This window comes from Protobothrops mucrosquamatus, unplaced genomic scaffold (assembly GCF_001527695.2).
Source record: "Protobothrops mucrosquamatus isolate PMUCROS unplaced genomic scaffold, P.Mucros_1.0 scaffold3025, whole genome shotgun sequence".
In the NCBI taxonomy this organism is placed as follows: Eukaryota; Metazoa; Chordata; class Lepidosauria; order Squamata; family Viperidae; genus Protobothrops; species Protobothrops mucrosquamatus.
In genome coordinates, this window is record NW_015389040.1 from 61,118 (window position 1) to 74,044 (window position 12,927).

The following is a 12,927-nucleotide window of genomic DNA, read 5'->3' on the forward strand; positions in this document are numbered from 1 at the left end:
GAAACCACCATTTACAAAGTGACAGAGAATAATTCCCCCCCCCCCCCAGGAGGCAAGCTCGAGTAGTCTGGAGAAGTCACACGTTTTGTCTCCTCCGGGGGTCTGGGCTGCTGGAGGTCCGAGTTCAAATCTTGCCTCCGTCACGATCTTTTTCAAAATTCAGCTAAGGTCCACTGCCTCAACTTCCTTAAAATAGCGACTCGGCCCAAGTTACAAGAAAATAATTGGAGCAAGGGACTAAGATTGGAGTTTAAAGAGACGCAGAAAAGGACCAGGGTAGAATTTTGTTGATGTTGCTGAGAAGTTAGAAATCTCTCTGCAGGGATCTAAACTTTTATATTAGGGCAGTCAAGAAGCAATCATTGCGCCATGCTGGTTAGGAATCATAGTTTCGCACTTCAGGAAGAGGTCCAGATAGATTGCCCAGCTCAGGTTAGCTTATTTTGTGAATTTACTCAGAAAGCCATGGTTAAATAATGGTACAAAGTGGTTACGAACCTAGGTATTGTGGTTCCGACCTTTATTGCACAATATATTGTGTTAATGCAACCCACCAATTTTTAATCATTCATAGTTAGTAAACCACAGCTTAAACCAGCATTTCCCAACCTCAGCCCTTTCCTGGTGTGTGGACTTCAACCTCCAGAATACTGATCAATGGTCAATGGAGTTGAAGTCCACCCAGCCCAAAAATGGCCAAGGATGGGAAACCCTGGTTGAAAATCAAGTATGAATCAAGGCACTGTGGTTTTACAGTTTGTGGCTTGGCGTGTTGTGTCATCCCAATCATGGCTTACATAACAAAACCTGATGGATGGGCTGTTTTAGTGTGACCCTCGTCTGAAATAATCAGGGACGAGCTAGCAAACATTGGGTGCTTACAAACCCCATCCAAAGACCAGGGCCTAGTCATAATTGTGTGAAGCCGGCTGTTAAAATTAAACCTTTTCCCATTTTATTTCCCCCCTCCTGCCCCCGCCCTCAAAAAGGGAAAAAAAAACTCTCTGCTTTTTTTTTTGTTTCTTTATTTTTAATAATTAATTTTTTAAAGTTGTACTTTTTTGTTTTTCTATGAAAAACGGAGGGGAGGAAAAAAAGGACTAAGAGAATTTATATATTTTGAAACATTTGAAAATTTTCAAGGCACCTAAAATGAGGAGGAGGAGGAGGAGGCCAAAGGTTGCGCCAAAGAGAGCACTTTGGTTTCTCTGAAGTCAAGAAAAGAGGAAGGGATGGGGTGGGGGGGTCAACAGAAAAAAAAAAAGAAATAAACACCCTTAGTTTGGCGTAGAGAGTTCAGGATGGAAAACTCCGCTTGGGAACTGGTGCAAGAATAGCTGGGACGTGAGGCAGTGGTGAGCGGGACAAGGCTTACGTGTCCCAAATTGTCTTTAAAAAAACCAAAAACCTGTTACTGGCCACTGTGATCCCAGTCCCAGTTTTTCAAAAGGCTTTTTTTAAACCTTTAGATTAAACCCCATGTGGCCACCAATGTCCTCTCTCTCTTCTACAATAGTCTCTCATTATCGCCGTTTCCACGCGCCAAGCCCCTCTCCGTGGGCTAAGTCTGCCCTTTGCTGAAGACCTTGAGCTGTTCTCAAATCACAGATGATGGGGAAAGATGTTCTCTTCCTTGACTTTCCGTTGCGTTCGGTTGCGCGGGGAGGAATCGGAGACCTGGGAATGTCACAACTAGGTGCACCTCGATAGGAACTTTATGCCTTGGCTTCAGACGCTCCCAGGTTCATCTGTGGGTCTAATCAAGGAATCTACCACGAGGGGACGACTTCTGGAACTTGGGAATTTGTCGTCCCAGATGACCCAAGGAACATTCAGGTGGGACAAGGCTTGGATTTTCACCAATCCACAAGGCTGCGGATTTCGCCGAGTTGTCTAGAGTGGAGGAGGACAGCTGAAGATACTAAAGTGGAGACCGGGCTGGTCCCTTTGGAGTTGAGGCCCTATCCAGAGAATTCCTTGAGTGATCCTCTCTCGGGGAAGTTGGCTTCGGCAACCCCTCCCAGAAGGGTAGAATCCAGCAAGCCAGCAATCAGGACTGGTCTGTGCAGACATTCTGGAGAAAACTGGGTTAGTCCCGTGTGCATTGGAGAGCCTCTCCAGCTGTTGGCGTCCTCCAGCATTCTCCTGTTTTTCTTTCTCAACTTGACCTTGGGCATGGAGGTCCTGCCCACTGGAAGGGCACCCTTCTTTGGCTTGACAGATGACATCAACCATGGCTTGACGGGCCCCTTTGTGGTCAAGAGAAGATGCTTTGACCTAGAAGCCAAGAATCTCCAACCCATCCACCTTCTTCTCCATTCACCAGCCTTGACTGCTCAAGAAGGCATCTTTTATCCTCTCAGTTCCTTTTTGCTGATTCCCTCCATCTCTACCCACCACATTAGCTGCCCACATTGTGTGGTTCTTGCCTTGGAAGATGGTTTACATCCATAAAGCAGCAGTTGGATTACTGGTCTGAGTCACATCGATCAGCCTGACCTTTGAGTCCTTCCTTCTCAATATCCAGGAGTGCCCTGGGGGGGGGGAGAGCTGTCCTGTGGACTGCAAGGCAGCCTTGGACCTGATCTTGGGCATGGAGGTCCTGACATTCTGAAGCTGTTTAATATGGAGACAGGTTACCCAGCCAAACTAAGCCAGATCCATTGTCAAAATATAGATGATCTCAAGCCTAAGTGGAAGGGCCAGTCTACAACATGGCAGCAGTGCTACAGACAGGCTACAACAGTGTCCCTCAAACGTGGGACTTTTAAGATGGGTGGATTTCAACTCCGAGAATTCCCCAGCCAGCATTCAGTTCTGGGAGTTGAAGTCCACGCATCTTAAAGTTCCCCAAGGATGAGAACTTGGGGAATGGGCTAGAAGTTTGCTTTGGACCCTCGGGAGGGAGCTTGTGTCCTTCCAGATGTGGACCTCGTTGGCCACGTTCCATTAATCCAGCTGGCACAGCCCGTAGAGAGGGATGCTGGGAATTGTAGTTCACCCACAGTGGGAAGGACACCCCTCCCCCTCCCGCCTGGCCAGATTAAATCTCAGCCATCCTAAGGGGACATTATAAGCCAGACCCAATTTCTCTACCTGTCACGTTTTGTGCAAGGATTGGAGACTCACAAAAGCGTTCCTATGTATCTCCCTGGTTTTTTTTGTTTTTCTAGAAAAAGCAAGTTGCTAGTCCTGCGCGTCTCGGCCCTTGCTATTTTAAGAACTTGCCCTTCTACATTTCCCTGATCAGCAAATGACACTCTGTTGAGCCTTTAAAAAAATAATAATTAACCATTGCAAACAGCTTCTGAATTCTCTTTTCCTGAAAAGGAGGTCAGGCTTGCCAAGAAGGATGTGCAGGAGGGAAAAGCAAAAGGTGGCTTTTAAAAATAAATAAATAAAAAAGGCCATTTGTCAAGCAGACCAAAGGCTGATGCCGCAAGGACCCAAACACCATTTGAACAGAGACATTTTAGCCCGCCTGCCGAGTGCCGATAAGACCCCTGCCAAGGACGAACAGAAACACATCGGAGGCTGGGCGGGACTTCTTCGCCAACCTGTAGCCCCCCGTCCCCCAGCGACTGGAGTCTAGTTTCCATAATCCCCGGCCCTCCGAGGGCACTTGAGAGGCTAGCTAACTGGGCTGACCTAAATTATTATTTTTTTAATTGGCAAGTCCTCAATCACAACCTAGCCTAGCTCGTTGCCATCCATCAGGGATCATCCTAGTGGAACCGCGATATATTTCTTTTTAAGGCCGACGGACATTTGATGGACGGACAGCCGTCAACACTTTCTGGTTTTGGAGCATCGACAGCGTGTGGGTGGAGTGACATTTCGGGGGGGGGGGAGAGTGCATTTTATGGACCCCCGACGTTCTTTTAAAACTCGGGTTTTTCAGAAGGGATTTGAGATGCTGGCCAGGAAGATGGAAGAAAGGTGAGTTGGGATACGAACCCGTCAGAGGCAGAAGTCCGAATGGAAAGGAAGATATTGGGGGGGGGGGAATGGGAGGTTTTTTCCCCCCCAGCTTTGTCTCTTCCCAAAAATGTTATCTTAGACAAGCAGGTGGAAATGGAGCCATTGTATGCGCTTTCACCAAGCCAGCAGGAAGCCTAAAATAGCTGCTGACTTTTGATGGGGACGGACAGGGCAAACTGGTGAGCGTGGAGGAGCCTTACTGGGAATTTCTGAAATATTCAGATTGCAAAAGGGGGGGGGGCTTTGTAATAAGGAACCCCCCCTCCCCATCCCATCCCATCCCACTCACCCTCTCCTTTTGATTCTCTTGCCTCCCTCTCTTGGGTCCTCCCAACTCCGCTGGGTACACCCTCGTTCAGTTTTTGCTTCTCTAAATAAAACTTTGTGGGGACCCCTCCCCCTATTTGTTCCTCAAGTCGTCCTTGACTTACAACCACAATTGGGCCCAAAGTTTCTGTCGCTAAGCCAGACGGTCGCTAAGAGCGTTTTGCCCCATTTTACAGCCTTTCTTGCCACAGCTAAGTGAATCCCTGCAGTTGTTAAATGAGTCTGACTTCCTCATTGGCTTTGCTTGTCAGAAGGTTGCAAAAAGGGGGACCACATGACACACACACACATCCACACACACCGGGAGACATTGCAACCATCATAAACACGAGTCAGTTGCCAATTTTGATCAGGTGACCACGGGAAGGCTGCAACAGTCACAAGTCTGGAAAACGATCATAAGTCACTTTTTTTTTAGTGTAACTTTGGTCACTAAATGAATGCTTGTAAGTTGGGGACTCTCTGTATCTTGCTCAGCCATTCAAGGAACCGCTGGATGTTTTGCCTGTTCCAGCTTTGTGATACCCTCCAACTCCTTTTGATGCCAGCTAACTTAAGTTAATAAACAAGAATGCTGGGAATGGTGGTCCTAAAAAAACAAAACAGCTTTGGAAAGACCAGGCCATAAAGATCTGGGTTCAAATGCAACTATCCCTAAGAAGGTTGTTGCAAAAGGTCAGGCACAAAGGCCTGTTTTCATTCCCTCTGGGATGCCCCTGGCTCCTTTCTCTAGCTTGTTGTTTTCAAAATCAAATAAATAAAAAAACAAACCTCTCCTAAAACGCAAACTTGACAACACCGAGCTGCAAATTGCTTGTGACGGCAAATGCCAAGCGCACGCCGGCATATACCGGCACCCATCAAATCACCCGCGTTAATGAGAGATGGGGAGAGGCATTTTTTGGGCACGTTTTTTTTTTTTTTCAAATCGACTTTGCCGCGTGCTAAACGCCATCTCCCCGAGAGCCTGCTCACGTTATCTCGGTTTGTGAAGTGTCTGGGTACCGAGTGAAGCATTTAATAAAATTACACTTCACGGGAGGTGAGACCAGCACCTTGGGTCCCAGGCCCTGATTATGCAAAGCGATGTTTAGCGGATAAATATTAGCTAGCCTGGAGCAATTTTTTCTCTCCCCCCCCCACCCTCCTTCTCCCAGCTTGTTTGTGTGTTTTCCCCGCTAAGGGAAAATAAATAGATATTTATTGTGATTTTTATTATCGCCTGTTCACCGGCCTGAATCCCGTAAGGGAGATAGGGCGGTATATAAATTTAATTAAAATAAATAAATAAAACAAGGCGCCCGCCAGCCCAGCCTCTTCTCCTTCCAATAGATTCCCATCTTCACCCACATTATTTTGGGGTGCTGCCTACATCCTGAAGTCCAAATCAGTGGCTCAGCAAGCAGTGAATGGGTGCCTGCCTTTAGATCAGTATTTCTCCAAATCTTGGCCACTTTTAAGACGGGTGGACTTTCACGCTGGCTGGGGAATTCTGGGAGTTGAAGTCCACAAATCTTAAAGTTTGCTAAATTTGGAGACTCCTGATTCAGCTCATGCTTATCCCCAAAAGGTTCTTTTACTAAAAGGCAACTGGTTTGTTTTTTTTTCCCCTTTAAAAACCTTTGGCTTCTTATGCAAGATCTCCTTGTTGTTAACGCTCTGCGGGTTGGGAGCTAAGGAGAGCTAACGATCAGAGGACTGCAAAGAATATAAACCCTTCCATTCTCCACCAGTCCGTTAGAAGCGAAGAAGTTTCTTGGAGGAGAAGCGAAACGTTTTCAAAGAAAAAAACAACAACAGCAAGAAGAAAAGTCCAGTTGTCTTTGGAAATTGCAGAAGGAACATCCCGTATTATATAAGCTACCAGGAGCACATCGGAGTCCTCCTAAGACTCTCCAAAACTTGCTGGCTGGAGAATTCTGGGCGTTGAAGTCCACAAGTTGCCAAGTTTGGGCTTTTCCTCTCTTCCCTTCCACGTCACTTTAATTTTTTTTTCATACGCCGCTTAACGTTTTTGTTGTGGTGTTTTTTCCCTCTCTCTCCAGAACAAGTGTTATTATTTGGGAATATCAGCCTGTCATCAAAGGGAAGGGAATTCTCCGGAGGGGGTAATTTTTTTTCCCTCCAACCCAGATTTTACTGCCTCTCAGTCCCCACTTAGCTAGTTAAGTCCACTGACTGCCACTCGTGGAAATTTAAAAGAGGATTGAAAATTGGCAGCCTTGTCTTCATTCAAGGATGTTCCCTCCTGCCCCTCCCACAATAATGCGTGCAAGGCTGTGTGTTTAAACAACACCTGAATTGATTTTAATTTGTTAGGGGAGTGCAGATGATTTTAGATCCACCTTTGGCAACCTGGTGAGATGCCGCCATCCACGGACACGGCGTCCACGCCACGGGAAGGCTGACGGGACTTCCCCCCCCCCAAATCTGCCTGGAAACTCATTGTGTATCTCATTTCCAGTACAAATAGGAGCGAATCAAGCCTTTGGCAGGATTTTTGCCCAGCACTTGGCTGGAAACTGGATCACAGTCTCTCCTTTCTATGGGGCCTTTGATTTCCATGGGAATCCTTGGGGTTTTTCTCTGCCAAGTCTCATTTAGGCATTGCATTTTTTTTTTCTGAGTGGGAGAGGGGAGAGATGGCGAAAGGATCCCTTTTCATCGAGACTGCAGTGGTCATTTGACTTTCCTCCTGAATCTCCACTCTCTCCTTTCTACCCCACTGCAGTCTCTACCAGCCTCTCCTAACTTCTGGATAGGTTGGGCTACCTCTCCAGAATTTGGCCAGGAGAGCTGGGTGTGCTAAGTCCTGTCTCAAACACCTGAAGATACTACAGGCAGTCCTCGGCTTAACAATCGTTCATTTAGTCACTGTTCGAAGTTACAATGGCATTTTTCACACTTACGACCGTTTCAGCATTCCCACAATGACCCGATCAGAATTCAGACACCTGGCTCCTATTTATGACGGTTGCAGTGTCCGTGTGTGTGTGTGTGTGTGTGTGTGTGTGTCAGGTGATCCTCTTTTGCACCCTCCTGACAAGCAAAGTCAAGGGGGAAGCTAGATTCAGCTCACAACCGTGTCACTAACTTTAACACCTGCAACGTTTCACTTAACAACTGGGGCAAGAAAGGCTGTAAAATGGAGCAAAACTCGCTCAGCAACAGAAATTTTGCGTTCAATGGTGGCCGTAGGTGGAGGACTCCCTGAAGGTCGGGAAAGACCATCTCGGGGCTTAGTCAGAACCAGGGTCAGATCCTACAGTGACTCAGAGCAGTAGTCCATCAACCAGTTGTAGCCTTGGCTCTGCACACTCTTCTTTGTTGTTCTTGGGCACCTCTGCACAAATAAAACCTTCCCCCCAGCAATGCTAGAAGACCTAACTTGAGTCTTGCATGTGGGCATTCTCGGAGGTCAGCCCATCAATGGTGCCCAAAATCCACCAGGTCAAGCCGACGTTCCAAGTGTTTTGTCCTGCTTCAGTGGCCACTTTGTCTAAAATGGTACCGGGTCCAAGGTCCCCTCCAACTCTTGTTATTCCGTTAACTGTTTACAGATAACCCTGAATCGTGGGTTTGTTCTGAGTCAGTTGCTCTCAACTTCGCCAACTCCACCACGATCCTCAGTCTGTTCTTCTTCTCCTCCACCGCAACTGCGTTATGAAGCAGCTTTGCTCCCCCCCCCATCCCTCCAAGAGAGCCAGCTGTTTTGAACCTTAACTTTTCAGCCTCCTGATCATCTGGAGGACCTGGCTTTGGCTACAGTAATTCTGCAACTTTTGAGCCCCTGGAGAGAAACAAGCCCTGTGCCCAAATTGGGGACTACAATTGAGAAAATGGCAGCCACGTGGGGTTGCCACTTGCCTGAAGTGCCACAGGCGATCTGCTCATCCTCCTCACACGAGAACACAACGGCAGGAAGATCTTGGAAGGAGAAAGAAGCTGTACGTTTGATTTGACGAGCCACCAGTTGGATGGAAGAGACCGGGCGGGACCTTGCATTGAGGTGACAGGGAGACCGTGGCACCTATCAGGATCCCCAGATCCCCCCCAAATTAGCAAATACTGAGGTTAAGAGAGAGACAGAACTTTTGAACCACCTTGGGAAATTACAATGAAAACAACCGAGCTGATGCCAAAGGCTCGGACCACAACAATCACACTTTCTCTCTCCCCTTCCTTAACATCTCAAAAACCATTCACGTGTGAACCTGAGATTCGTTGGGAATTCAGAGCCCCCTCCCTCCCCCCCACCATGGAAGGTTTGATTATCTTGCTGGTTGGAAGACGCTGCTGGCCTGTCCCATCTTCACACGTCAGTTTCTTGTTTTCGTTTGTTTGTTTGTTTGTTTTGCTAAAAAGGCAAGAGCTACATGGTGAGTTTATTCCTACGAAGAGAATCGTCTCGAATGATAGCTGGGTGAAGAGGAGGTAACGATGGAGAGCTTTATCACCGAGGCTGCGTTGACCAGAAGACCACAGAAGATTCTCGAGTTGTGACAAAGACCGACTTTTCAGAACGCCCCCCCTCCAAAGAAAAACGGGGGGGGGAACCCTCCCCTGAACCGCATTGTTCAATTTTGCACGATAAATCCAGAACCTGTAAGGAAAGCAGAATTACGGGGTGCAAAACCAAAAATGATCTCCCCACGCATCCTCCAGGACAGTTGACAGTTTAGCCATCACGACAAGGGTGTCAATTTTTCTTTCTTTTTTTTATATAATCTAACCCCTGAACAAAATAGAAGATTTATACAGGAAGAAAGATAAACAGGTAGCATTTTTTTTTTTTGATTCTCAGTGTCATTTCCTCTAGATCTTCCCCTGTTCCCTTCTATCCCCTTGCAGGGGGGAAAAAAAAACAAAAAAACCCACCGCAAGCCCAATAAAACCGAACGTTCATTCACAATTGTTCCTCCCGACCGCTCCTTTTTTTGTTTTTTTGTTTTTGTTTTAAATCTGGCATATTAAATATAAATTATGTCTTTTGTCAACCCTCCGTATCTACTTTTCAAAACTTCGTTGTGTACGCTGTGTGGGCTTTCTCGCTCTTCCCCTCCCCTACAAAAGAGGTTGGTTTGTAAAATTCGCTTCCCTTGCCCTCCCCTTCGGTTCTAGCTGGTTCTGCTCTGAAAATATAAGTCTGCATTTGGCCGTTTCTCTTCCTTCTCGGCCAACCCCCCCCCCCCGGAAAACCACCCATCCAAAGAACCGATCCAAGCCCAAACCTGTGTGCGGTGTGCGTGTGTTTGTGAGAGAGAGGTTGGGGAGGGGGTAAAAATGGGAGAGTGTGGAGTGTGGGCACGGGGGGGGGGGGAGGGCGGCACGATGCATCTGGAAGGAGGGGAAAAACTTTGCATCATGTATAGGCGTAGTCTACGTCTGGGATGCCCCCTTCTCTGTATCCCCGAGTTGTACCGTAGCCAATTGTGTGGGTACTTTTGTAAAGGCTGGTTCCATTGGAAGGGAATATGGTGTGGATGACGTATTCTTCCTTCGCCCGGTGAGGATTGATGGGGATCATTTGCAAGCCGGGCCCTCGGATTTCCAAGATGGAGTTGTCTTTCTTGGTGCCCGACTCCATGTAGTCGTCCTTCTTCCGGCTGCCTCGCTCGCGCGTCAGCAGCTCACCGGTCCGGTGGACGTACCAGCAAATGGCAGCCATGACCAGAAAGAGGAAGACCAAGGCCACCGCCCCGCCGATGATCCCCGCCAGGGGCAGCCCAGCCATGGGGTCGAGGTTCTGCTCGTGGTTGAGGGTGGTAGTGGGACTGTACATGTCGGCGGTCTCGGCTTTGGCGCACACGGGGCTCTCGTCCGGGATGTAGGTGTTGCCTGTCTCCATGGTGACCATGCAGATGATGTAAGTGGACTTGGGCTCCAGGGCAGTCAGGAGGTACTCGGTCTTGTCGCCTTGCACCAGCGTCTCAGTGATGGAGCCGACGGCCGGGCTGTGGCCCAGGCGCAACCAGCTCAGGCGGAAGGAGGCTGCCGGGAGGGATGCCTTCCAGCTGATGCGGATGCTGTTGGCCGTCAGCGGCTTGACGTTCAGCACCAGCGTCTTGGCTCCCGATCCGGTGGCCATTGGATAGTCAATGTTGGAATCGGGCAGCTGGATACCCGGGCGTTTGGCTTTGAGGGTGAAGAGGGAGCCTTGCGGGGTGGTGACGGCGGCGTTGCTGGCCGTCGTCTTGGCCGCCACCGCTGAGTTGCTTTGCTGGCCAACATCAAAGCACTCGTCCATCTCATTGGTGATGTCTTTGATGGCCATCCCTCTGACCCGGTCAGGCCCTTGGCACATCAGTCCTCTGACGTTGACCACTGCAGCTCGGGCCTTGACCCAGTCCCTCAGCCACATGAGGTTGCAGCCGCAGTACCACGGGTTGTTCCTCAGCAGGAGTTGGGAAAGGCCGTCCAGGTCATCGAAGAGGCCCTTGGGCAGGGTGGTCAGGTTGTTGTTGGACAGGTCGAGCTTCTCTAGCTCCCTCATCTTGGACAGGGTGTTGTACGGGATGTGGCTGATGGCATTGTCCTGAAGGTACAGCTTCTGCAGGTGGGCGCTGGGCAGGTTGAGCGGCGGGGCCGCCAGGGAGTTGCGCACCAGCGAGAGCTCGCTGAGGTTCTGCAGGCGGCTGAAAGTGTCGTCCGCGATGCGCTGGTTGGCGAGCAGGTTGCCATCCAGCACCAAACGCCGCAAGCTGTTGAGGCCTTTGAAGGCGTGGAGGGGAATGGTGGAGATGCGGTTGTCATCCAGGCGAAGCTCCTCCAGAGTGCGGGGCAGCCCGGACGGGATGCTGCTGAGATGGTTGCGGGAGAGAAAAAGCAGCTTGAGGCGAGTGCTGTCGGCGAAGGCGTCGTCCTCAATGCTGACGGTGGAGACCGAGTTGTCGTCCAAGTGCAGCTTCTCCAGCAGAGGGATCCTGGCCAGGGAGTCCCGGGCGATGGTGCGGACGTTGTTGTCCTGCAGATGCAGCTCCTTCAGCGAGCGGGGCAGGTTGATGGGGAATTCGTCCAGATCATTTTCGTAGAGGTAGATGACCTGCCGGGAATCAGAGGAATCCGACATTCAGCAGGGCGGAAAGGGAGGAGATTACACGGTACTTAATTTAGAAAACTCGACAGCGTTCCTGAGCTTAGAACTAAGCGAGGTTCTAGATCAGGGGTGTCAAACTGCCAGCCCGCGGCCTGGACGCGTCACGAGGAAACTGCGCCCACCCCATTGTCGGCAATGGGGGGAAAGTTCCGATACGGCATCACGTGACGTCGCGAGTTTGACATGTCTGTTCTAGATGGTCCAAAGCTAACCTTGTTTCTAGAAGTAAAATTTGGGGAGGACAGGATGGAAGGTGGTTAGCATTCTGTCTCGCCACTCTTGAGAACTGCTTCCTGATTGTTAGTCCATTATTAATCTTGGTGTTAGTCACTGCTTGTGAGATTAACATACCCCAATAAAATACTACAGATATCCCAATCAAGAAACTACCAATTCAGTCAAACAAGCTAACAATAAATAGCCTAATCATGGGACCACCAAGAACCCACCCCCAACACCTCTGATAGGGCAAGCCACTAGTATATAATAAAACGAGAGCGAACCCCACTCCATTCAGCATGATGATGTTACCTAGTTGGGTCGTGAAATGTCTGCAAGAAATCTACCAAGCTCAGAGAGCACCAAGGACCCCACCGTCCTCCTCCTCCTTCTCTTCACAAACCCCACTCACTTCCAGCACTGATAAGGTTACCTAGTTGGGTCATGAAAGGTCCGCAAAAAATCCACCAAGCTCAGAGAGCCCAAGGATCCCTTGGAAACCTAAGCATAATTGGTCCCTCACCTCCTTCTCCATCTCCTCTCCTCCGGCTCACCTGAACGTTGAGTTTCTTCTTCAAACTAGAAGGGATTCCCGCATTGTTGATCTGGTTATTCTGCAGATAGAGGGTGGTGGCATCGTCCGGGATGTCAGCCGGGATGGAGGTGAGGCCCCGGTCGTTGCAGTAAATGAAGCCGTTGTCACACCGGCAGACCGAGGGGCAGGTCGTGCTGTCGATCACCTCACTCAGAAAGGCCACCAGCCCGTAGCAGAGGAAGATCCAGTCGCGCAAGTCCATAGCGGCCGCCGTGGTCACCACAGTGGCGGTCACCACGGCGGCTGTTGGCGACGCCGTCGCCATGGCGCCCGGTGCCTTTGGCCGTCCCAGGTTGAAGCCTTTTGGACCTGCAGAAGGGGTCAAGTTTGTATATATTTAGCCCAGAGCCGTGGTGAGAATGCAGCACTGCAGGCTAACTCTGCCGACTGCCGGCAGTTCGATCCCGACCTGCTCAAGGTTGATTCAGCCTTCCCTCCTCCTTCCAAGGTCGGTAAAAAATGAGGACCCAGATTGTTGGGGGGACAAAATGCTGACTCTGTAAGCCACTGAGAGAAGGGTGTAAAGCCCTGTGAAGTGGCATATAAGTCTAAGTGCTTATTGCCATTGCTAGATTATCTTTGGGAGATCTCAGGGAAGATGGAAAATGAAAATATATAATGATGCTCTTCATCGTTCGGCTAAATGTCTGAATCCTCTGGCTGGGTTCATACATTGGGCTACGGCACCCTGTGGTTGGGGGAACCCAAG

General features: G+C 49.4%; 1 protein-coding gene across 1 annotated transcript; it reads right to left on the reverse strand.

Annotated features, from left to right (window-relative positions):
• Window positions 1-9,670: 9,670 nt before the first annotated feature.
• On the reverse strand, window positions 9,671-12,483 carry FLRT1 (fibronectin leucine rich transmembrane protein 1). Its single transcript, XM_015826251.1, has 2 exons — window positions 12,178-12,483; window positions 9,671-11,350 (listed from the first exon to the last, which is right to left on the reverse strand). The coding sequence occupies exons 1-2, from the start codon at window positions 12,481-12,483 to the stop codon at window positions 9,671-9,673; spliced, it is 1,986 nt and encodes a 661-aa protein (XP_015681737.1).
• Between the last annotated feature and the right edge of the window lie 444 nt (window positions 12,484-12,927).